The sequence below is a fragment of the Sesamum indicum genome, linkage group LG3, assembly GCF_026168435.1.
Source record: "Sesamum indicum cultivar Baizhima isolate 11 linkage group LG3, ASM2616843v1, whole genome shotgun sequence".
Classification (NCBI taxonomy): domain Eukaryota; kingdom Viridiplantae; phylum Streptophyta; class Magnoliopsida; order Lamiales; family Pedaliaceae; genus Sesamum; species Sesamum indicum.
Genome location: NC_142659.1, coordinates 5,151,835 through 5,176,143, shown reverse-complemented (window position 1 = coordinate 5,176,143; position 24,309 = coordinate 5,151,835). Strand labels below are relative to the sequence as shown.

Below are 24,309 nucleotides of genomic sequence, written 5' to 3'. Positions count from 1 at the left end.
TTATTAGGAAAAAATATTATCAAAAAAAAATTATCACTACTAAACTTATAAAACCCATTATACTGACAAAATAAAAAATCTTTTTACTTAATACTTATATAGATAGTGATAATATCACAATTATTTATTTATTTATTATTTTGGGTAGTTCGACTATTTGGAAAGCACTCATTGATAAAGTGGTGGGTCGGAAATCCCCCAAGATGTCCTATATTTATTTGATAAGGGTGTCAATGGGTCGGATCTGGTACAGTGGGTTCACAGTGTCTTAGTGGACCTGAAATCCAAACTAATATTGTGATTGGACCACTACAACTTCTTTTGTAAATTTAAAATTCTTCAAAAATAAATATTTTTTAACAAAATCTTATGATATTTTTCTAATAACAAAATACTCCTAATTCACAAATGCATCTTTCCATATTTTAACTTCTACAAATTTTCAATTTCAATTTATTTTTACATTAATATATATTTAAAGTATAAATCACATATTAAATTTTATATTTTTGCTATATTTATAAGAAAATTATATTTATGTTTTATGTGATACATAGTACAAATGAAATTTGAACATACTCTTGCACAAAAAAATAAACACACATATCACAACGGGTTCCCTAATATTTATCATAATTACAAAATACCCTTTATTGTTTGAAAAATAAGAAATACCCCCTCCCCCAAAATTAACGGTCGCCTAATAAGCACCCCTTTGTGATAGCCATTGTAGCCTAATTTAGATAAGTATATATAATTTTTCAAACAACGATATAATATTTATAATTATAACAAATTTTAAAGAAGTCCGACATAATTTATGTCAAAATTTATGATGGCTTTGTCATAGTGGGAAAGCAGATATAGAGACTTTCAAGACTTGAGCAGCACATGTCCAAGTAATGATCCTTCCCTGTGCAAGATTTTTGGTGTATGGCAAAAAGTGATGGCCCTTTTAGCAAACCAAATTTCTTCTTCAAACTCCAAAACAAAGAGTGTCAATTTGATGAGTTGCTTTTAGTCCTCTTCCAACCCTTTTGCAAAAGGCCAACACCTCCACTTTTTCTTTTCTTGTACAAGAAATGGTGGGGGGATGGGGTCTTGCAGTACAGAAAATTACAACACACATTGTGAAATATGTGCCAATATAATGGATATATATAAATAAATATTGAGATAATTACACCGTTCTTCCCTGAAATTTAGAGTTGTTACATTTAACCTAATATTTCTGATGTTTGCTTTCGCTCAACAAATGGATCAATCCGTTAGTAAAATTTACGGAATTTGCTGACATCAGCCAAAAAAACTAGAATGAAAGTCCATATTTACCTCCGTTATTGCAGGTCAATAAAAAACTTTCTGATCGAACTACCCTTATAAGGATGAAAATGTACCTCTTCATATGCATCAACGTGTGAAGATGTATGAAAATAGATATGGTCAGAAAAAAGACTTGTTTCACTGGGATTATTACTAACGAAACAATTATGTATAAAATTATCACTATAAATAATTAGTGACATGTGTACAATATAACAGTAATCGATATAATTATATGATATTTGTTTTGTCTCCACAAATGTGTACGATGAAAATTTAATGCACAACGCCACTTAATATATTTTTTAAAATAATAATCGTAAAATAGTTTAATATTTTGTTACTAATATTATTTTTATTATAATAAAATTAAATTTACAAAAATAATAGACCAAAATATAAAGTTAAATCAAGCTCCACATTAAAATAAATAAAAAATAGAGTAGAAGTGGGACTTGTGACTAATCACAAACATCCCATCGAATTGAATTTTCTATTGCAAATCGTATTTCACCTCTTATTCCATTTAATATACACACCACGTATATAAAAATAATATAATATATTTTATTTAAAAAATATTTTATATATATATAATAAAATAAGTGATGAAATACAGTTTGCAACACAAAATCAGATCCCCCACAAAAACATATTAGTTAAACCATCACAATCTTGAATTTCTCAAAGGAGAGAACAAGTTGAAATGGGCTCCTGCAGGCTGCCCTCCACTACATCAATATCATCAATTCTACCCCCAACAACCCTTCTTTTCGGATGGTGCATTACTGCCACAATTCCTATAATTATAAATATTTTCTTTTTATTTAAAAAATTATAAATATTTTTTAAAATTAACAATCGTCTCAACTATTTCATATGACAGTCTATTGTAAGAAGGTATTTATCAAACTAGCGTTAATTTTAAAAGGTATTTGTAGCTTTAAAACAATAAAAAGGTGTTTATAATTATAACAAATTTCAGGAGAGTTCGTTGTGATTTATCGTAATTATATAAAGGGTAAATTACAGTCACCTCCCTTGAGATTTGGTATAATTATAAATATTTTCTCGTTGTTTGAAATTTATAAATATCCTTTAATTTTAGCGTTCATCTAGCAACAAACTCATTTCATGCCCAAATATCTTTTTGCATTATGAATTATAATTTCATATACTTTATAAAATTTTATAGAACATTTTATGAGCTAATATTCTCGATAGATCATTTATTTTACCCGCCCTCAAATTTTCTTATAATTTTCAAATATTTTATCTTTAGAAAAAATAAAAATAAGAATAAAATAGTAATTTTTATCTTATCATTTAAAAATTTTACATAATTATTTTTATTTAAAAATAATATTTATAATTTTTTTAAATAATAAAAAATATTTATAATTATAATAACTTTTAGAAGAATCTGGCGTAATTTACTCTAGCCATGTAAACTACTTGTTTTATCGTGCGCGTGCTTGTGTACCATTTATCTTCGCCATCATCACTACTCGTAAGTGCCCCTTTTTTCCCCACTCGTGGAAGTGTTTTTAGTCAGGGAAGATAAGTTTTTGTCCTGTAAATATAAGTCGTTAGTATTTTCTATTTTGTTATTTATACACATTTAGTATTTTTTTTTTTTGATAAATTTAATTTTGAGTATATCATATTTGATCTTTTTTTAGTAAATTTAATCTTGTGTCGATAATTTTGATTCCCTTCACACTAAAATAAATCTCATTTTTTTCGTATAGTTGTAGGTCATTAATATCAGAATTCCGATGAAATTGATCAAAAATCGACTAAACGTAAGATGCTCAGGACCAGAAAAATAATTAAATATATAAATATAGTAAGTTACAGGACCAGAAGTGCTAACCATATATTAGTTACAACACCAAAGATATAATTTTGCCTGTAAAGTATCATTATTAATATTTTATAATTTTTTAAATTAATTTATATTTTTATTCTTTCAAACTTGGAAATCAGACCCTCTTTCTAGAGTAGTGGAGGAATATAGAGTATAAAATGATGAGCACATAATTTCAATATTTGAAAATCATAAAAGAATATTAGAATCCTTATCCTAAAAAATACAATCATCTCATGCTTTTCCCAATGTTCATCATCCTCTCTACTATGTAAGAACATAGTTCAAATTCAGATTCCTACATCATATGCAGAGTGAAAATCAAGGCAATAATTTAAAAAATCAAGAACCCCTAATTAATGTTGGTCAATAAAAATAGGTAAATTACAACGGGTTCTTTTAAAATATGTATAATTATAAATATTTTTTATTGTTTGAAAAATTATAATTAATAACTGTTTAATAAATACCTTTCATGACAGCTCATTATACGGAAGTATTTATCAGACGATCGCTAATCATAAAAAAAATATTAATAATTTTTTAAATAACGAGGATGTATTTATAATTACGACAAACGTATGCATCACTCTCAGGTTCCATTTCCATCCATTTCTTTATTGTTGCTATACCCCAAAACATGAAGCATAAGCTGGCAGCTTTTTTTCCCACTTTTATCACAAAAGAGAATTTGTACCAAAAAAAAATAATAAAATTATAGTATGTTATCAAAAAGAATATATTTCACTAGATTTCCCCACATGCCCTCCACAACATTTCATGCCACCAACACAAATATTGAGAAATATTATTGATACCTATATACATACCCTAATTAATACCTACATGTTTTAAGTTTAATTTATAATTTAAATAAATTAATTATTTGTTATAAGGTTCTATTATATGAATCGAGCATGAAAATATGAGTTGGTTTCGTTGTTCCTTTTTTTTATATAATTGAGAAAAAAGGACAGCAATAGTGGCAACCTAGCTGCGCTCATACCACTTTATGCTTGAACTTTCACGTTCATCACTTGAACAATCAGTACAAGTACCGGCACCGTCAGCTCAGCGCCATCGAAAACTAATATAGCTCAAAAAACCCCGTAACAGTTCCCAAGTTATATAAAGAGCATATAAACGGTAAAAATTCGAGTCCGTAAAATTGAAATCACACGGTATTAGTATAATATAAGTCCCACTGTTAATGTGACATGGTTTAGCATTTTTCAGACACTTTGCATACAAGAAATTATGATGTGATTGTGGATGGAGGAATCTGTTCTTGCAGGCCACCCAAAACTTTACAGAAAGTTAATGTTTCCACTGAGAAAAAAATAAATAAAGAAATAAATGGTGTGCATAGTGTTGGGTGGTGAGAGTGACCACTTATGGGCCAATTATTCCTGGGAACAGTTACCTAATTCCTTTCCCTGCAGGCAGAGATGTTTGGATGAGAATTATGTGAGTGGGATTGTCTGAAAAGAAGAGATGTAAGAATACAATATGTACATAATTGAAGTAATATTGGTAATTAATAGGTAAAAAGAGGAGGAGATTCAGATCACTCTCAGTCTTCCACACCCCTATAAAGACAACCTATTTTAAGGCCCTCCATACCTTTCTGCTCCTTCCTAAACACAAACTAGTGCTACCACACTACATCCTCATTAATTATATTGAAAATTCTAATTTCAGATCAGCTCCGATCGAATTTGAATCAATAATACAGTAAGTATAATATATTTGTTGTATGATTGGTGTAAGTAAATTATACTTATTATATAATTAATTCAATTCAATTCAATTTTGATTTAAATCATAATTATATGTTCGTTTTTGCGGATATGACCAAAATAATTGTTAGAGTTTTCGACTATTATACATATATACTTCAATATCATACTGAGCAGATATGATCAAATGGTTTATGGTATAATAAATCAGTATCATAGCGATATGTTCTTAAGTTATATTGAAATTGATGACTTTGAAATTATTATATTTCAAATTCCTAGTAATTTCAAGTCTTTTAGTTATAAATATAAATTATATTTTATTAAATAAAAATTATATTTTAAATTATTTTATTATCGAATCATTTAAAAAAATAAAAAAAATCTAAATTCATTAATCCAAACATCCGTGGATTTGGTCTAACATATTAATTACTCAGTTAGGGTTTACAATTAATTATAATTGAATATAATTGGTGATACATAGTCATTAATTGTGATTTAGTACTATTGGTGTACGTAGGTACGATAATTAATTAGGGTTTGGCTAGGATCTTTCAATGCTTAATTAAACCTACGTAGGTATCGATGCTTTTTCATCGTAATTAATCCCACGAGAAAATTATAATTTTTAGACGACGGGTGGTATTTTAATCCTCCAAATTTATTTTGATAATTTTATTTTATAACACTTTAAGAAAATAATTCAATAATTATAAAAAAAATCTGATGTTAAAATCAATATCCAACTAATTAAAAAATAAAATTCTTATTGTTATCTATATTATTTAATTTCCTAAATCGTTAACAAGTAAAATTTTATTTTCAAATTCATTAGCAAATACTTTTTTCTGTGTTAAATAATGTAGATTAACGATCAGAATTAATCTTATTGATTAGTTCAATGCTGATTCTTGCTCGTAGTTATTTTTTGTAGTGTAATTCTGAGAAATATGCGCGTTAAAGACAAGGATGGCTGGAATTAGCTAAAATGGTGAAAAAGTGCACGTGGCAGTTTAATTGGACGCACTTTTTTAGCCATTTTAATTAATTCGGTCTATTTTTGTCCTCGTTTTGGAAAAATTTTAAAATTACTGGATAGAATTACTAAAATTGTAATAATTATAGGACTAAAATTGTAATTTTTCATTAATCGCTTGTGGGAGAAGCATCTAACTAAGCTGAAAATGACATCACATTAGGATTGATTATGACGTCAGGCCCATAATGGGGACAAGAAAATCATGAAAATCTAAATCACCATCATTTTGTGATGCCTTCTACACATTCAAATTTCCCCCTATGTTTTACCCATTGGGGTTGATGTGGAAATAGAATTTTATCCGAGGGCAAATGAGAGATTTCATAGATTGCACAAGAATTGATCAAGAAATAAGTGAAGTGAAAATACGCAATTGCCCTTGTTACATAATATTACTATGATCACCCCCTTGAGATGATATTGGTTAAAACGGTAATTTACCCTCATTATCCTTAAAAAATGTACCTATGCAATTTTTACATTAGTTATTCAGTTCTTTTTTGATCGAAATATTTTAAAATTTTGAACTAACTTGAGCATCAGAAAATTATTGTTCGAAATCTCACAGTGTCTTCGACTCTTATTCATGTCGCAAGCTGATCAAGAAAAAGAAAAAAGAAAGAACAAGACACTCTTATGATGAACTTGGAATTGTTCGGAGTTCTATTAATAGTATAAAAAAATTATAATTTTTTTGTAAGGGGAATTTGGCAATTTTAGTCCTATACGACTCTCTTTTTGGTAATTTTATCCTGTAATTTTAAAAGTTTCTCACATAAAGGACAAAAATGGTCAGAATTTGTAAAAATGCTGGAGAAGTGCACGTGCCCTGCAATTTTAGCAAATTCTGATTATTTTTGTCTTCAATGTGCAGAATCTTTAAAATTACAGAACAAAATTATCAAAATAAATTCATACATGACTAAAATTGCCACCGACTATTATAGGATCAAAATAATAATTTTTCACTATAGTATATGTGTATGATCACTTACATATATAATAGCATAATTATGACATTATTTTTTTCAGAAACAAATATATATGTCTGTGTATCGTACCAACTTTTTTAATACTCAAAATTTACCATTTAATTTCTATCTACCCTTCAAATTTTTTTTTTTTTTTGTTAAAGTAGTAATTTCAATATTTTTTAGTAATCACAGAATTATATTTTTTTTCTCTCAACCCACTACTCTCAGTTTCTCTCACACCCTAGTTGTCCATGTTCCTTTTTGTCACAATATTTATATTTTTAATAAATTCATAATTATAATTTACTTTTTTGCTCTCACCTAACTCCATATTTTTTTTTATTCTCATCGATTTCTTTCTTTCACAAATTTCTATTTTCTCTTTATCTCACACCATAATTTTTTTTTATATGCTCAAAAAACTATGCATCATGACGACTAATATATACATATATATATGTATATATTTATATATAAAAAAAATTGAGAGAGTGAGGGTGTGTGTGTGTGTGTTAAGGGGCAGATTTAGAAGAAGAAAGGTGAAAATATGCTTCTTGTTTTGGAATATATATCATCTTCACTCAAATCAAAGTCTTTTCAGTGTTAAAATCTATTATTATCCTAAGAAACAAGAAACCACATGGATTAAGGCAGGCAAGGAATCAACCACTGCAAAGTCAAAGTGAAAAGTGAAGCATCACAATTCAAAAGGTTGCCATATTTATCATCATCACCCAACCCCTCTTCCTTGCAAAATATTTCACCTTCAATCATAGCATAAATTATAAGTAGCTCTCGTAAAATTTGATATAATTATAAATATTTTAGGATTAAAGATAATTTTTGTCTCCTAATTTCAGGTCATTTTCGTTTTAGTCTCTTAAGTTACTAGGGTTTCATTTTGGTCCCGTAAAACTGAAAAAATTTCAATTTTGATACAAATTTGATTAGGGTTTGCATTGTGATTGGCTGGAAAAGATGATGTGGTGAAGACATGGCCTGAAGTTAGGGGACTAAAACGAGAATAACTTGAAGTTAGGGGATGAAAATTGCCTTTAAGCCTTTTATTTTCAGCCTATTGGTAATTTTTGAAATACCATGGGGGTATTTGTAACTATATCAAATCTTAGGGGAGCTTATTGTAATTTTTTATAAATTATATCAGCACTCCCTAAATACATAATATCATTTACTTTTTATAAAATTACAAGTGCACTCCCTAAAGGGATGTCATAATTTACATGAATGGACGTTTGTGTAAGTTTTTAGTACTATGAAAAGATGTCGACTAAATTATAATTACAACTGAAGTCATCTCGTCCTAAATCTTCAAATGGTGCGAATGACATCGTTTTATATGTTTATTTCTATTGCAGTTCATACGTCGTGACAATATTTTATTTTAATTTTTTCAAATTTTACCCTTTATATTTTCATTAATTTATTTTTAAAGAAAGTTTTTTTTTTATATGGGGTTTTTTTTTTTTTCTTTAAGAAAGTTATTAGTTCAAGCTTGGTAGTAAACTAGGGCCATGAGCATTAAAGGGCATTTACTTGTTCATCATGATGCTCTCTCTTTCATTTATGTATTTGTGTAACTTGTAATCATGCCCTCTAAGAGATGGTCCACCTTACTGCTCACCAAAATTTAACTACAATCATTACCAAGGTACAGTTTGAAAAATTACATTAGCATCCACAGATTTATGGTCTATTTACATAAATTATTATTTTTTTAAATATTATGTATATATTCATAAAAAAATATTGATATTATTTACATAAACTGTCCCTAATTTTTAAAAAATTAAATATACACCCCTAGAAAGTTGAACATCATTACACAAACTACTTATGTATTTTGGCTGACATGGGACGCTACAAAAAGATTATTATTCCCCAAATTATAAATCACTGCGGTATAAAAATTATAGTAAATTATAGCTATCTACCGTAGTTAGACAAAATCGATGTGGAAACTTAAGTTTTGGACACGATTAATCGACATCTACTATGAGTTTACCCGCGACCACAATTTTTAGCTATAGCATTATGTTCTGGCCTTATTTGTAAAAACGACTAATAGTCATTGCACATCCGTAGTTAATTAGTATCCGCCAACGATTTTTTCTTTAAACCATAATAATTAATCACAGTGAAAAAATAATATTTCTTCTAGTGAGAGGATTATGTAATTATGTAAAAGACAAGGAATATATGCGTAAATAAACAATAGATCAGGACTGTAAATATAATTTTCCCCCACTTCTTTTCATCTTTTCTTCCCTACCTTCCTTTTTGTGATCTTTTTTCAAATTTCCTTCCCTCCCTTCTCTTGCTCCACATATTTACATAATACAATCCTCTTATAAGTGAAACTAATGTCCCTAAAAACTTTGGCATCAACAAAAGCGCGTTTGTATATAACAATTCTTGAAAGCGAAAAAATTTCAATGTTTGTATAGCAAAAATATAAGTAAACGATCTGAAACTGTTTTGGTCCAAGCAAGAGAGTGTAAAAGCAAACATATATAGTTCAAAGACATGGAATGCTTTGTGGTCAAGCAAAAGACAACCTCAAACAAGAAAGCAAAAGTTGTTGTTTGCAGATGTGGTAAGTTTCACTGCTAAGCGTTGGAAAATTATCCAAACACGTAGCAAATGTATCACACTTGTTTTGTAATTGATTTGATTTGCACAGATTTAATTTGGGTAAGACTTTTTCGTATAATACATGCTTCAAAATCCAAAAAAAGAGGGGAAACTGAAAAAATAGGCATGGACCAGTACCATTAGAGCAATATTTATGTGTCAGCCTATCAAAGTCCCCATCTAAAAGAAAAAAAAAACCTTTTGACCACAAGCTGTTATGGCTTCACACCCAACTTGTTAAGACACTATTTTAATAACCTCAGCCTGAAGGTTCTCCATGTCAGAACACAGCACCAAGAAACCAGAATCTCACTGTGCCTGTGCGTGTGTAATGTGTGAGAGAGAAAGAGAGAGGGAGGAGAGAGAGAGTTATATAGTTGTTTTCTATCTGTCAATTGAGGTTTTAAAATAAAGTATAGAAATTGGTGAGTTTGAGCAAAGCAAGCCTCTTTTTAACTTTTCCTTTGAATGGTTTCTGCCAGTTTTTTTCTCATTTTCTTGTTTGTATGGAAGTGGTGGTAGCTGCAGTTGAGCTTCCATGGACAAAATTTTGGAATGAGCCCTCTTGTTTCCTTGCAGCTCTCATCACATTACAAGACAACAACAGCAACAAATGCATACAAACACAACCACCTTGTCATCACAAGTAAAAACAAGCACAATTGTACACACAACAAATATGGCTTCTTCCAAATCTCAGACAACCAAACTCCCAATCATTTTCACCTTTGTTTCTTTCCTCTTCATTCTTTCTTCCTCAACTACTTTTGTCTGTTCCAAGCCCCTCGTGTCGACAGACGGCTCCAATAGCCGTCTGCCTGCCAATCAAACATTCCGGCCGCGCCGTGAATTGCACAAGTTGAAGAGAATAAGAAGTTACCTTAGAAAGATCAACAAGCCTGCTGTCAAGACAATTCAGGTACATTTTAAGGTTAATGTCTGATGTTACATCTGTTCTTGAGTATATGTAAGGATGAATGTTTCTTTCTTTCTTTTTTTTTTTTTTCTGACTTTTTATTTGGTTAAAATTTTTCAGAGCCCTGATGGTGATATAATTGATTGCGTTCAATCTCATCTTCAACCAGCTTTTGATCATCCTCAGCTAAAAGGGCAGAAGCCATTGGTACAAAGACTAATCTCTCCTTTCCTCCATAATTTCTTTTCTTACACAAGATTTACTCAAAAACAACAAAAGTACTACTATTCAGACAAATGCAAGAGGGGCAACATCAACATGACTAGATTCTTGATTCCATTTAATTAATTGTGTACATGAAAATGCAGGAGCCACCAGAAAGGCCAAAGGGACACGACTCCGTTGAGTCGATAGCAGAGACGTTACAGTCCTGGAGAGATGCCGGCGAATCATGCCCAGAAGGAACGATTCCAATAAGAAGAATAACAGAGAAAGATGTTTTAAGGGCTAGCACGATTCGTAGATTCGGAAGAAAAATCAGACGGGGCGTCCGTCGAGACACGATGAGCAGCGATCATGAGGTTAGTACTTAGTATCTTAATTTACCAGAGCTGAAAAGTTAATTACCACCTCTGTTTCTTTGCTTCCTACCAAGAAACGTGGTTCTTTAACTAACGCAACGGGACATCGTGTGAAATGTTCCGTACAGAGACAAATTCATATTCCTAACTTGGCTAGTACTAAACTTACAATGTCTTTAATCACAGCATGCAGTGGCATTTGTGAACGGGGATCAGTATTACGGAGCAAAGGCAAGCATAAATGTGTGGGCACCGCGTGTTACCGACCAATATGAATTCAGTCTGTCACAACTATGGGTCATTTCTGGCTCATTCGGGAATGATCTTAATACCATTGAAGCTGGCTGGCAGGTCTGTAACCTCTGTAGTACAAAATTTATGACTAATATCTGCCAACTGACGATGCATTTAGTTGTAACAGCGGAGACCCTCTACAGAATGCTCACTGAAATTGCTGTCTGGTTTACTAAATTTGAATTAATCAGAAATAAATACATTAGTGCGGATAGTCAAGAACGGCCATCAAGTCTTCTATGTATTCCTATAGTTTGAATATGAGATTTGGTGTTGGGAATTCGCTTACACAAATGTTTATACATGTCAGGTCAGCCCGGAGTTATATGGAGACAACTATCCTAGGTTCTTCACGTATTGGACGGTTAGTATCATGACAACATCATTCGTCTAACTTTGTCAAAACAAACACAAACACAGAGACAAGAGGCTTGTGAGCACTGTATATATATGTAATGATAGAAATGAAGTACTAATCCGTCGTTGAACAACAGACTGATGCATATCAAGCAACGGGATGCTACAACTTACTATGTTCAGGCTTTGTCCAAATCAACAACAAAATCGCTATTGGAGCAGCAATATCTCCAAGGTCATCTTACAATGGCAGACAGTTCGATATTGGCATTATGATCTGGAAGGTGTGTATGTTTCGTATTGTATGTTCATACTGTAACAACCAAGTTCATACAATAAACGAGTCAAACTAAGCTATGTTTTCCTTACAATTAGGTAAAGTAGAGAGTTTCTTAGGTGATCAAATCCTTCAGTTTTACTAATTCTTTAGTGAACAAGGATAAAAACAATGCACACACATCAACATTTTAGCAGATTTACCAACCTATGCTAATATTTTATTTCCTACTTCCCACGGTCCTAACATAAAAAAATTGTAAGATTCTCCTCTTTCCCAAAGAGCATAGCTAATCCACCTTTATCTCCCTCGTTCTCATTTATCATTTCCTAGTTAATACGAGCAAGCTTTTGCATGTGTTTGATCACTACTTAATTTAATTATTTCTCAGGTTGTTGTAAATCTTGCTTGTTTGAAGATGTAAGAATTGCAATATAGTCATTTTTGAGCTCTGTTGTTCTCATACTTCAACTCTATCAGCGATTTATGTAACTTAGTCTGCAGTACTAACAGCTTTTCCACGTGTAGGATCCAAAGCACGGGCACTGGTGGCTTGAGTTTGGGTCGGGGCTGCTCGTGGGATATTGGCCATCATTCTTGTTTAGTCATCTACAAAGCCATGCAAGCATGATACAATTTGGTGGGGAGATAGTGAACAGCAGATCAATGGGGTATCACACGTCGACACAAATGGGCAGTGGCCATTTCGCGGATGAAGGATTTGGGAAAGCTTCCTACTTCAGAAACTTGCAAGTCGTAGACTGGGACAACAGCTTGATCCCTTTGTCTAATCTACATCTTTTGGCTGATCATCCAAATTGCTATGATATAAGAGCTGGGAAAAACAATGCTTGGGGGAATTATTTTTACTATGGCGGTCCGGGAAGGAACCCTAGGTGTCCATAATATAAAGAAGAGAATAAGTGAGTTTAATCATGTAGAGATAACCCATTATTATTATTCAGTCAAGTAGTTTGGTTTTCTTGGGTTTTTTTTTTTTTTTTTGGTTTCGGCTTCATTTTTTGAACCTCCTTCGCTAATGGGTTGTACTTGGTAGGTTCTGGGACCTACTAGTCCCGGAAAAAATCACCATCGTCTATGGATGGGGTCTCACTCGATGGATGGTGGTTTGGATCGGAAGCCGACCAAGTACTTCCCCTTCATTTAACCTAGGCTTCTTCTTAATTCACTTTCTACATTCTTTTCAGACAAGAAAAGTCCTTTCCTTCTAAGTTCTAACAGGTTTGATGTTCCCCCTTCAAGAACTTCATGTAAATGTTTGAGTTGTGAAACTGATGATATGTATACAAGAGGTTGTATTTGCTCTTTCTCATCCTTTTCACATCATCTGATGGTGATTCCCTGTCCTTGTAGAAAGCATGTAATTAATTAAGAAAACAAAACCATGGATGTCGAAAAGACTAAAGTACCCTCGATAATCGACTACAATGCCATTTTTCATATCATACATCAGCACAAGTCAACATGGAAATACAACTAATTGTGTGTGCATGCATGTGGGAAACACGGCGAAAGCGCCATACCAACATATCTGGCAGAACTCAAGACGAAAGTTATAATATTAATACTGAGATGACTCACCAAACTAGCTTTCAGACAATGTTTTGCTAAACGAGAGGAGAAAAAACCAGCTATAAAACAAAGACAGAAGGGAAATAAGACAATTGAGTGTATCTCAGTTAGGCCACCAAGACAGGTTTGTTTGTTTGTTGTGATTAGAAAAATCATTAAGGCGCAGTCAACCCAAAAATACATATAATTAAAACGCGCAAACTTCTCCAATCAAGAACCTGTGGATTTTTTCGAGAAACAATTTGATAATAATGAAATAAGACCAAGTAATTCGGAGGCGTTTTGTCTTGTATTACATGCAAGAAGACCATGAAGTTTTGTGTCCTAATAAAGATTTTTGTGTTATCTTAATCACTCGGTTTGGATTGGCCATAGGGCTCTCCTCTTCCAACGGTTACTTGGCCATAAAAAAATGTAATAGTTTGAATGTATTAATACTCTATTCTCACAAAACCAATGCGAGTTCGATGAACCAACGGTCATGATAATGCCACGTCAATATAATGTAAGTCCCACTGCAGACGTAATGTCATCATTGATCATTCTAAAGAAAACCAATTGGCATAAAAAATATAAATTCGACATTTCAGTAACTGATTAGCTGCTTGTGTTTCAAATGAAATAACATCATATTACAGCAAACTGGACAACTGGTCCTAAAATCATAAGAGCAGCCACCCACTTTGACGATGGATGAAAGGAGTGTGTTGGACATGATCGATCAATCTATCAAGAACCTCATGGATCGGAATGATGTCATTTCCATCATTAAGTCAATCCTAGGCCTACTATTGGAACTATTGCAATTTCCAACTACTGTTTAGATGACCCCTGTTGTACCACTGTAAGAGGAAATCAAGATTCTGTTCACTCACTCCAACAGCTCCCCAACTCTCTTTGAAATTTGTTTTTGGAAAGTGTGTTTGTTCAGATGTGGTCAAACAAATGCACCAACACAATAACTACTGGTATTCTCTTTTTCTATTGCAAAGTTTATTTCAGTTTTACATTCGACATATATACATGCTACGTGTATAAGATCTTTGCTAAAATAAAATACACGATGTCATCCTTATACACGTGGCATGTGTATGTCGATATAATTTGCAACAGAAAATCCAATCCGCTGATGAGCAACCCAGACGACCAGACTTAAAGTCCCAACAGTAGAGATGCCAGTGAAGAGAAGAGAAGAGAAAACATCTCTGAAGAGACTATAGAAAGAAAGATTCCACTCAATGTACCTAGGTTGGTTACATGACCTTTCAAAATGAAACAAGAAAGCATTAGATGCCCAAAGAAATAGTGGAAATTTCGACTAGATGCAGAATACGTATCAAAGAACTTTAGGAGAAACAGTGAATCCCATCATCACCAAAATCCGAAAGTTAGATCTTTTAGGAATAACTAGTGGTAATTGTTTCCAAGAATATCACCTATTACCGGTGGTACAGTATGTGAACTACACAAAATACTATGTTTATGGAGTCAATAATTTTCTCAGACCTCTTTTTTCAAGTGTAAGATGTTACAGGAAATAGTAGTTTAACTTTCAACCAATTTAAAGTTTTCTGCAGCGATCATGTGTCCTTCGCTGTCCAGGTACTTTTTCCTTCTCAAGTCATATTTCACATGTGTAATGACTAGGAATGCTTCTGCTAAATGGCAATGAAAGGTACTACTTTTTGTAAAATCATCAGAAATATAAATGCAACAAATTAGTTAAACTGACAATGTCAAGGATGGAGTGTGCTACAATACAGATTTCATACCTTCAACTGTGTAATGACCCCACACGGCAGCAGAATCTCCAAAACGGCGAATTTGTATTACAGTGTACCTCATGAGAACTTTAAGAAATAGAACTCTGCTTAGAAAGCAACAGCCTCAGAAATCGTCACAAGAAGTACAAGCAAATATTCATCAACTTATATTTCCAACTAGCTCGAGAGCACCATCAAGAAAAGTAACTAGCTCGTCAGGATTACAAATACGAGAACCAAAAAGGTCGACAAGATGCTCCTGTTGCACCAAATTTTGACTTGCATTGAAACTTTTTTCACAATGGTTGTACATCATGTTACAAGTTCTTTCCAATGCATTGCAGAACTCCACAAATGAGCGATCCACAATAGTTTCCATGAGATTAATACCATGATTTTCCCACACAGCTACAGATTTCATCTTCAAAGTGATGCATTGGATGCTTTTAAGGTTGAAACGTAAATGCCGAGCTATTTCAGATGAACTCCAGTTGATATTTTTGATATCACTTGCTAGTTGGTAAAGTAGGACCAGATTGGCTATGGCAAAACGAATCATGAAGATGAAAAAATCCCTGAAATCCATGCCTACAAGAAACAGATAGGCAAGAGTAAGGCAGGAAGAATAATTTTGCAAACCAGACAATTCTTGAATGAATTCTTACAAGACAGCACCTATATGTGTAGATCAGTAGTACAAGAGTAGTATCCAGTTCAGTTTCAATTGTGCCAAGTGGCATCTCACCAAAGTCTAATATGGCAGCCTGATCTATTTATCTTCTTTTACTAGATTTAGCAAGGACTCTACTATCAAGCTGATCAATTAAAATGCTGGAGATTCAAAACTTGGGTTTCTCCAGTAAAATTGTATGCATAAGTTGAGACCACGCAGGCTTCTGAAAAGTATGCCACTTTAGTCTTAAGTGATATATATCGTGAACTACAGAATACCTGCATTAGCCGCAAGATTCCTCTGGCAAAGGCACTCAAAATCGTCGCATATGTCCTTTATGTCTTCAATATATCCCTTAGCCTCATGATATTCTCGCAAAAGCAAATCCCACTGGCAAGATGAGATATCGTAAGCGTATACATACCTTTTGCATTATATAAGGCTTGTCCCAGCAGAGTATTTGTATATGATATTCTTACCACCCAGGAAATGTTGTAGGCATTGAACCAGTTGTGATTGATTGATATTGTATCCTCCTGAAAATCATTATTCACTGTTGGCATTGGATTCTTTCTAGTAACAGAAAGATCAACAAATTTCGTGCCAGATAATTACAGGAGCTCTTGCATGGATTGCGAAGAATCTCAGACTGTTAAGTAATTTTAGCACATGACTGAAAATTCAGTTCAGTTATTAGTGAGATTATGTTTGAACTTGATCCCTTTTTTTATTGAGCTAGAGTTTTAAACTTTTTCTTCTATTGCTTGTGACTGGGTTGTAAGAACTTATCTAATTCTTACGGTGTTTTATAATGTTCTCAAAAGAGTGTCGAGAGATATGTAAACTACAAAAATCAAAACATCGTACTTATTATTTATTCACAAACTAAATAGGCTCAAGCCACGAGCCGAATTAACAAGGTTGAGCTAGCTAATTTACTCCAGGACTAGCTCAAGAACAAAAGGAAACTTATTGAACTCAATCCCTACTTATTGAATGTTGAGCTTGAAATTCTTTTGTTCTATAACTTGAGAGTTGGTTGCAAGCATTTATCTTAGAGTGGAACTTAACAGTAAGACCAGCAGACTGCAACTCAGTTATCATATTATCCTTATCGCATATTAGACAGCTTATTTTATTTGGATCACTAGACTAATTTAAACAGTGCCAGTTCTTCCCTCTCTTTGGAGCTGATTTTGATCACCCTGACTCTTCCAAAATTACAGACTGAGACTAAGCTTACGTCTGAAATATAGCGGAATAGAGTGTATATTGAATGTTTCCATGGGCTAAACCAATGAACCGATCCATACACCAAATGAAGTTAATGTAATTGTAACCGTAACTGTATCTACAATGCTCTGTCTTGATGCCTAGTGCATATAAAGATCTCTCCAATACATTCATATAATGTGCAGACTTTATGACCAAATACAATGGAAAAAGAAATTTTAAGTGTACATGGCAAGTTTACCAGATTATGAACTTGATGGTACCACCCACTGGGGACAAAGATGATCTCATTCTGCTCTTGAGTACATTCCCACCAGATCGCCTGGACAAACATAACAATATATGAAAACTTTCCACAAAAATAATAAAAACACTAAGGGAAGATAAGATACACATGCAGTCTTTGTTCGTGACATACCTTCTCAAATCCAGGGTACTTCATTTTGCTAACATCTTCAAAGATGTCATAGACAGACGACTTCATGTATCTAAAGAAAATATAGAAGCATAAGTCATATTTTCAGAATACCAAACAATATTGTTTCAGTGCAGATATAACATTTATTATGGATCTTTTCGTGAGCAGTTGGACACATTTATACAACTGCAGGAACATTTAGTAGTTTTTCGCTGCACCCCATATTCACGTTAACATTGTATTTATGATAGAAAGAAGGGTAGAAGATGCATAACACAGGTTCTGTGTTCAAAAACTTTCCAGTGTTTGCTAAATGAAGATAGAAAGGAGGATGATGCATTCCCTCCTCGTGCCTGTTGCTTCAGGAGTTACTTGTAATTTCACCCTTACTTGATGAACTATGAAATTGTACTCAGAAATTTGTATGGCCGGATTAAAAAAATGAAAAAAAATTACACGTACCTGTCATGCACAAGGTGATGTTGATCTGGGGACAGGAAATACCAGTGTTTCCTGCCACATATATTGGCTGACCAACTATATGACCTGAAAACATCAGCATGAAGAGGTGTCCATGTACCTGCACTTCGATCCAAAGTTTCACACTTCATCTCCAAGATAAAGCATATATATTGAAACAATTTTCAGCATATTAATCAGAAATTATATCGAAGACTGAGAAGAAAAGGTGTTGCTGGCTTTATGCTCGAACCTTTTGCTCCCATGTATACAAAACGATAGTCTGAGCAACTAACTTCATCTCTCTCCTGGTAACTGTCAGGATTATCATGCATATGGTACTTATCAAGGTAGAGATTCAGCCAATCGTCAAGGAAAAAAATTGGTGTCCTGTAGGCAACATATTCCGGATACTCCTGCAAAAACGTTCAATTAGCAAGACAATTCATCAGCATTATGCCATGGATGAAGCTTGTATCTGAAGTGACAAACCTCATAAAAATCACTAAATTAACTTAAGCATTAAACATAAGTACCACGAGAGATACATTTCGAAGACTCCATGCTTAGATATGCTTACCCATAGAGCAAGGACATGGACCTGGAAAAAGGAAGAAGAAAAAAGACCTTATACTTCTCCTTTTTCTTTGTTATTTGCTATAATACGTCATGTTTCACGTAAAACAACTAACAAGGAACAAAGATAATATCTGATCCACCAAAATTAGGAAAAAAAAAACAAAAGAGAACAAAAGAATGCATAACCCAAAATCAAAAAATATCTTACCCAGAATCGAGTTAGATAGTCACCAAAGACGTCAACCATATTCTCTCAAGAGCATTGACAAACAAAAACCATTTTATATTCTTGATCGTCTTCTCCACAAACACAAATTTTGTTATAACACAAAGTAAGACATTGGAAACTAATTACTGCACAGATGTATTTATAAACCTCGAACCATTTGAAATCCTTGAATTAGATAGCATGAACCTCTAACAAGTCATAGTGGACCTGATTACATAAACTCTTCTAAAATTGTATCCTTTCATCTAAAAATCAGTACTCCATTCCCAATTTTTGACTTGATTCTACTACGAAACCAAGTGGAATCTTGAACCATAGTTTGCACTATCAAATTGTCTTTAGAACTTATGTTAGCTAACTGATAGCACTCGTGAACAAATTTCTTTAACAGGAAAGAACAACTCTAATACTCGCATACTCATGAAACAACAAATTACAAACAAAATTCGCTAGCGTTCCAACATACATTTTGACAGAAAACCAAGAAAAGAGCAACCTTTGTTTCAGACACACCTTAACAAAATGCCAATCCTTCAAATACAACAACGAAGTTCCATCAGCCCCACCATTATCAGAACTCCAGAGCTTTAGCCAACGGTCGATGAATTCGGAAACCGACATCTCTATCCTCTTTTGATCCGTAAATTCCCTCGTACCACAATCCGCAACCTACAAAATATAGAGATCATCATCTAATAGTATCCTAAAACAACAAGATATCAGTCGCACGGACGTCCTATAGTGTGTACCTGAACTCTAGAGCCGCCGAAGTGCGTGGAGAAGAAGCGGAGATTGGGTTTTCCGTCATCGGAAACCCAGTCTTTACAGGCCCGCCAATCCTCCGTGAGCCCGGTAAGGATTACGGGCTGGTTTCGAGCCAGATACTTTTCCACAAAATCGCCGTAACTCAGTTCTTTTCCGTTCACCTTCTCCACTTTTTCTCCGATTTTCAGACCCATTCTCTCTCTCTCTCTCTCTCTCTCTCTCTCTCTCTCTCTCTCTGTGCATAGGCCCAAATTATAGACTGTCTAATTTTTCAGCTGCATGTTAATGGAAGCCCAAATACGAAATTCCCGTTAGACAAAGCCCATTTTTACATCAGAGAGGCCCATCACCATTTAATTCGTTTCCACCCTCTCCATCTCTCACTCTCCTCAGCTTCGGAACCAACATCTATTCTCTTCATTCTCTTCTGCGGAACTCTATTCCCTCGCTGACCTATCAATTTCCTGTATGTATGAAATTTTCTCTCCGTTATACCCGGTCCGGTGAGTTTTTCTAGTTAATCTTTTGCTACGAAGGGCTTTTTCTTTGAAAACACGAAGCAGCTGGATTCAGAATGGTCTGGATGAACTCGGGTAAGTGTCCGAACTGCGTGGAAGTATTAAGGTATTGCTGTAAATTTGGAAATGGGGACCAAAATTGCACTTATTCCATATTTGTGCCCCACCACAATTAGGAATGGTTTCTCAGTCTTATTGACACTCTATAAGTTAGTTTGAACTTGGGATATTAGAAATCAGGTGTTTTTAGCTTTGGATGATTTGTTTGAGGCTTGCAATAAAAGCTTAATTTGTTTTTCCTCAGTTGCACAATCTTTTTCCTGGTGAATGTCGCGTCAAGGTCAGAAACTGCTATGGCAGGCCTCAGGTCGAATGTTGCTGCACTCTAACCCACTTAAAACTAACACTAGAAATGTCGTAATGGGAGCAGCATCTAGCCCTAGCTTGTCGATATGGCGGCGGAAGAAGGAAATGGGAAAGGAGGGGTTAATGGTGGCGAAAGAGCTCAAGCGCCTGCAGAGCCACCCATTGCGGTTTGACCGGTTCATGAAAACCCATGTTTCCCGCCTCCTCAAATCCGATCTTGTTGCAGTCCTTGCCGAGTTTCAACGCCAAAACCTCGTCCCTCTCTGCATGAAGGTCACACTATATGTTATCAGTCTTTTGAATTTAATTTGTGGAATCTGCCTTGATGAAATCGCATAATGTCCTCATAAAGATGGTTGTCTCCCTCTTCTCTCTTTAATGTCACTGCACAGGGAGACATAGATTGAATTTTAGTCATAGAATGATCAATCTGTGGTGGTTGTAGTTGTGAAGTGCACAGATTGAGTGATTAATTGACAATTAAGGATTCATCATTAACATATTTTGTAAGAATAGAGGTGCTATCTGTACTTTTAATCGACTTGATTGCACTTTGAAATTTGTTTGAGTCTTTGGATTGACTTTTCGATTGTTCACAGTTGTAGTTGTATTCTGTTATGGGAATTGTGATCAACATTCTTCTATTAGTTTGGATCTAAAATTATGATGTAGAGAGGGATATTCTCATAAAGTAATTAGTCGGAGATAGAACGAGTAAGAGGGGATGTTGAATGTTATATCTGTTGCATTATGATAATGGAAAATCCAGGTTGCAATTTCTGCTGCACTGAGAAATATTGGTGAGTGAGAGTTTTCATAAGGGTTAGACTGGCTTGCTTGATCTGATGTATTTTGTTGACCTTAGAGGGACGAGTATCATTAATTCAAGATGTCTGTCATGTAATTGTGGCATCAGCATCGTCATAAATTTTGTGGTGCTTCATGGAGATTGAACACTTTATGCCTGTGATTCTTTTTAATTTCTAGGTGTGAAGCATGTTTATTTTCATCTTGTTTGCCATCTGCGTGCTTCACTTAATTGTGTGAGCACCGACAAGGAGATTTTTGTCAGACTTTGCCCTGAGAGAAATGGCATATGGACTATCGTAGTAAATGGATTTAAGGAGGACGAGTTATGACCGATTTCAGGATGACCTTCTGTGAGAGTTGAACTGCATAGTTGGAACAGTGGCTAGTTTGAAAGTGAATTGTGGTTACTGGTTATCAAGATAATCTTCGCCCTTTATGTTTGGTATCCTGAGTTCCATTCCTATATGTTAATTTTGTTCCCTCCATTGTCTTTTCATGACTGTTTAAATTGACATTAACTGCAAGCAGTACCCAGACTTCACATAACTGATTGACTTGCATTTTCTCTGGCAGTTGTATGATGTGGTGCGGAAGGAAACATGGTATCGGCCGGATATGTTCTTCTACAGGGATATGCTCATGATGCTTGCCAGAAACAAAAAGGTTAATGAAGCAAGGACAGTATGGAATGATTTGAAGAGAGAGGAAGTCCTTTTTGATCAGCATACCTTTGGAGACCTTATTAGGGCCTTTCTCGACAGTGGATTGCCAGATGAAGCGATGCGAATATATGATGAAATGAGAAGTTCCCCAGACCCCCCACTATCTTTGCCTTATCGCGTCATACTGAAAGGGCTAATCCCGTACCCTGAATTGAGGGAGAAGGTGAAGGATGACTTCTTGGAACTCTTTCCCGACATGATCATTTACGATCCACCAGAAGACCTTTTGAATGATGATCAACAATGGAGAACAGAGAGCGACGAGGACTAGAGTACGCGGCTGATGTAAATTTGCCTCACCACACAGGACATATATGCAACAAGCTGACAAGCTGGCTGAATTGGAATATGGACTCTGCCAACAAGTTTCAAGTAGTGTGCAGAATTGCTCAGGAGTTTGCTACTTTAGTGGTCTACTTGAACACTAACGGGAGAAGTTGTCGTAATTTGAAGCTCAAACACGAGAGGCTCTTTAGAGGTAGGACTCCACCTGGTAAAGTGCTCGGTAATTTTCACATTTCTACCCGCAGCTTCATGTGGAATATAAATTCAATGTTGATTGGATATGAATTGATGTGCGTTTGAAGTACAAAACATGGAGGTTGTTAGAGTGTTAACACGAGTTATTCAATCATATGTTTCATCGTGCCCTTTGAAATTCTTCCCATGTAAACACAATCTAAGTGCCTTGCATGCACTTAGACTCCCTTATCCTTGAAAAGAACTGAATAGATGCATCATCGCAGATGGTTGATCAAGCCGTAAGCGGCTGAAAGGTATTTGTAATGATTCTTGCGTATGAGAAATGTAATTTTACTACACTATTCTATTGATAGGGTGTATTCATCATTTTGACCTGATACTCTACTTAACCTTTCAAATAGTAATACTAAGGGTGTTCGAATATTTTATCCTTAATTATTTGGACGAATTACAGCTACCTCTTCTAAGTTTTAGTAAATTATAGCTACCTTCCCTAATTATTTTCCATGACTTGTCCTCCCATAGATTCTAGCGGTAGTATTTCAACAAACTTTCAATCCTATTCTGTTCATGTGCTTCAATTATGCCTCATCAGAAACCCTGAAACTTACTATGCAAGATGAGGTAGCAAAATCTATGCTATTCCAAGAACTCATGCTTTGGACCCTTAGACTTAATGCGATACTGTCCTTATAATGTCCCTTTGGCTTTATTTCTCCCCCAAAAAGCACTTCTCCTGAACAAGTTGTACTTTTTTTACTACAAAAATGGAAGTCATTTCAGCAGCTGTAGCCAACCCCCATGTGGGCTTCCATTCATTTGCAGAGGGACTTAATTATTTCTGTCCAAAAATGATATTTTTTTCTGTTTTTACGTCAAGAATCTGTGGTAGGAAGTAACTGAAGTGTAGAAAGGAATGGAGCCCATCTTGAATGGAGATGGTTAATTCCATTGCCAGTACACAAATTATTTACCATGAGACAGTCGGCCTTAGTTTACTCTGTACAGTTTCTGCTGATCAGATGAAGTGAATAGAGAGCCCCAAGTATATAGAAGTTTGCTTTGTGTGTTTGATATTTTTCTTTTTTTCTTCAAAAAAGAAGAAAATATTCGATTTATTTTGATTCATATCTTATACGATGTTGTAAAGGCCTTAAAAAGATCTTATTTTATTATTACTTGACATATTTAATATATGTGTAAAAAGTGTCTTATACGGTTCTTCATCTAAGATAATCTTTTATTAATATTATCGACACGTTGGAAATATAGAATATATATTAAAAAGAATTTGAAAGCAGATTATCTTACTATATTAAAGTATGTGCCAAGGCATGGGAGGTTTGTGTTTTCTTAAAAAAAAGAAATTGTTATAAGTAATATAAATTTAAAATATAAAATAAGTAATCAGTGAATAATTTAAATATCAACCTCTATATATTAAAGTATCACATTTGATACCCTCCATCATATATAGACAATGCAAATTTTTATATTTCTTAAAGTATTAATTAAATTATACAGTTTTTATTATGCATGAAAAATTAGAATTTAATGGGACTATCCATAGTACATTGCAGCTTCTTAAATGCATCTAACCATCAAAGATATTAAACAGTGACTATTGCTAGTCCCCAGATGTCACACCACGATTTACTGTATAAATGTCAATC

General features: G+C 33.9%; 3 protein-coding genes across 5 annotated transcripts; 2 read left to right on the top strand and 1 right to left on the bottom strand.

Annotated features, from left to right (window-relative positions):
* Positions 1-9,850: 9,850 nt before the first annotated feature.
* On the top strand, positions 9,851-13,358 carry LOC105157258 (protein neprosin). Of its 2 annotated transcripts, XM_020692407.2 has the most exons (8): positions 9,851-10,519; positions 10,637-10,723; positions 10,885-11,097; positions 11,284-11,448; positions 11,702-11,755; positions 11,886-12,032; positions 12,554-12,948; positions 13,083-13,358. In XM_020692407.2, exons 1-7 carry the CDS (start codon positions 10,214-10,216, stop codon positions 12,929-12,931), a joined length of 1,350 nt encoding a protein of 449 aa, XP_020548066.2. In that variant the 5' UTR covers positions 9,851-10,213; the 3' UTR covers positions 12,932-12,948; positions 13,083-13,358. The 2 variants fall into 2 exon arrangements, with proteins under 2 accessions (XP_020548066.2, XP_011071926.2); XM_011073624.3 differs by having other exon boundaries at positions 9,853-10,519; positions 12,554-13,358.
* Positions 13,359-15,422: 2,064 nt separating this feature from the next.
* LOC105157257 (2-oxoglutarate (2OG) and Fe(II)-dependent oxygenase superfamily protein) lies at positions 15,423-20,068 on the bottom strand. Of its 2 annotated transcripts, XM_011073622.3 has the most exons (10): positions 19,722-20,068; positions 19,486-19,641; positions 18,745-18,765; positions 18,418-18,580; positions 18,168-18,285; positions 17,706-17,775; positions 17,529-17,609; positions 16,534-16,590; positions 16,333-16,444; positions 15,423-15,969 (listed from the first exon to the last, which is right to left on the bottom strand). In XM_011073622.3, the coding sequence occupies exons 1-10, from the start codon at positions 19,929-19,931 to the stop codon at positions 15,542-15,544; spliced, it is 1,416 nt and encodes a 471-aa protein (XP_011071924.1). In that variant the 5' UTR covers positions 19,932-20,068; the 3' UTR covers positions 15,423-15,541. The 2 variants fall into 2 exon arrangements, with proteins under 2 accessions (XP_011071924.1, XP_011071925.1); XM_011073623.3 differs by lacking the exon at positions 18,745-18,765.
* A 50-nt stretch (positions 20,069-20,118) lies between these two features.
* LOC105157459 (Pentatricopeptide repeat (PPR) superfamily protein) lies at positions 20,119-23,008 on the top strand. The gene is made up of 3 exons (XM_020692474.2): positions 20,119-20,330; positions 20,560-20,894; positions 22,005-23,008. Exons 2-3 carry the CDS (start codon positions 20,583-20,585, stop codon positions 22,422-22,424), a joined length of 732 nt encoding a protein of 243 aa, XP_020548133.2. The 5' UTR covers positions 20,119-20,330; positions 20,560-20,582; the 3' UTR covers positions 22,425-23,008.
* The last annotated feature ends 1,301 nt before the right edge of the window (positions 23,009-24,309 follow it).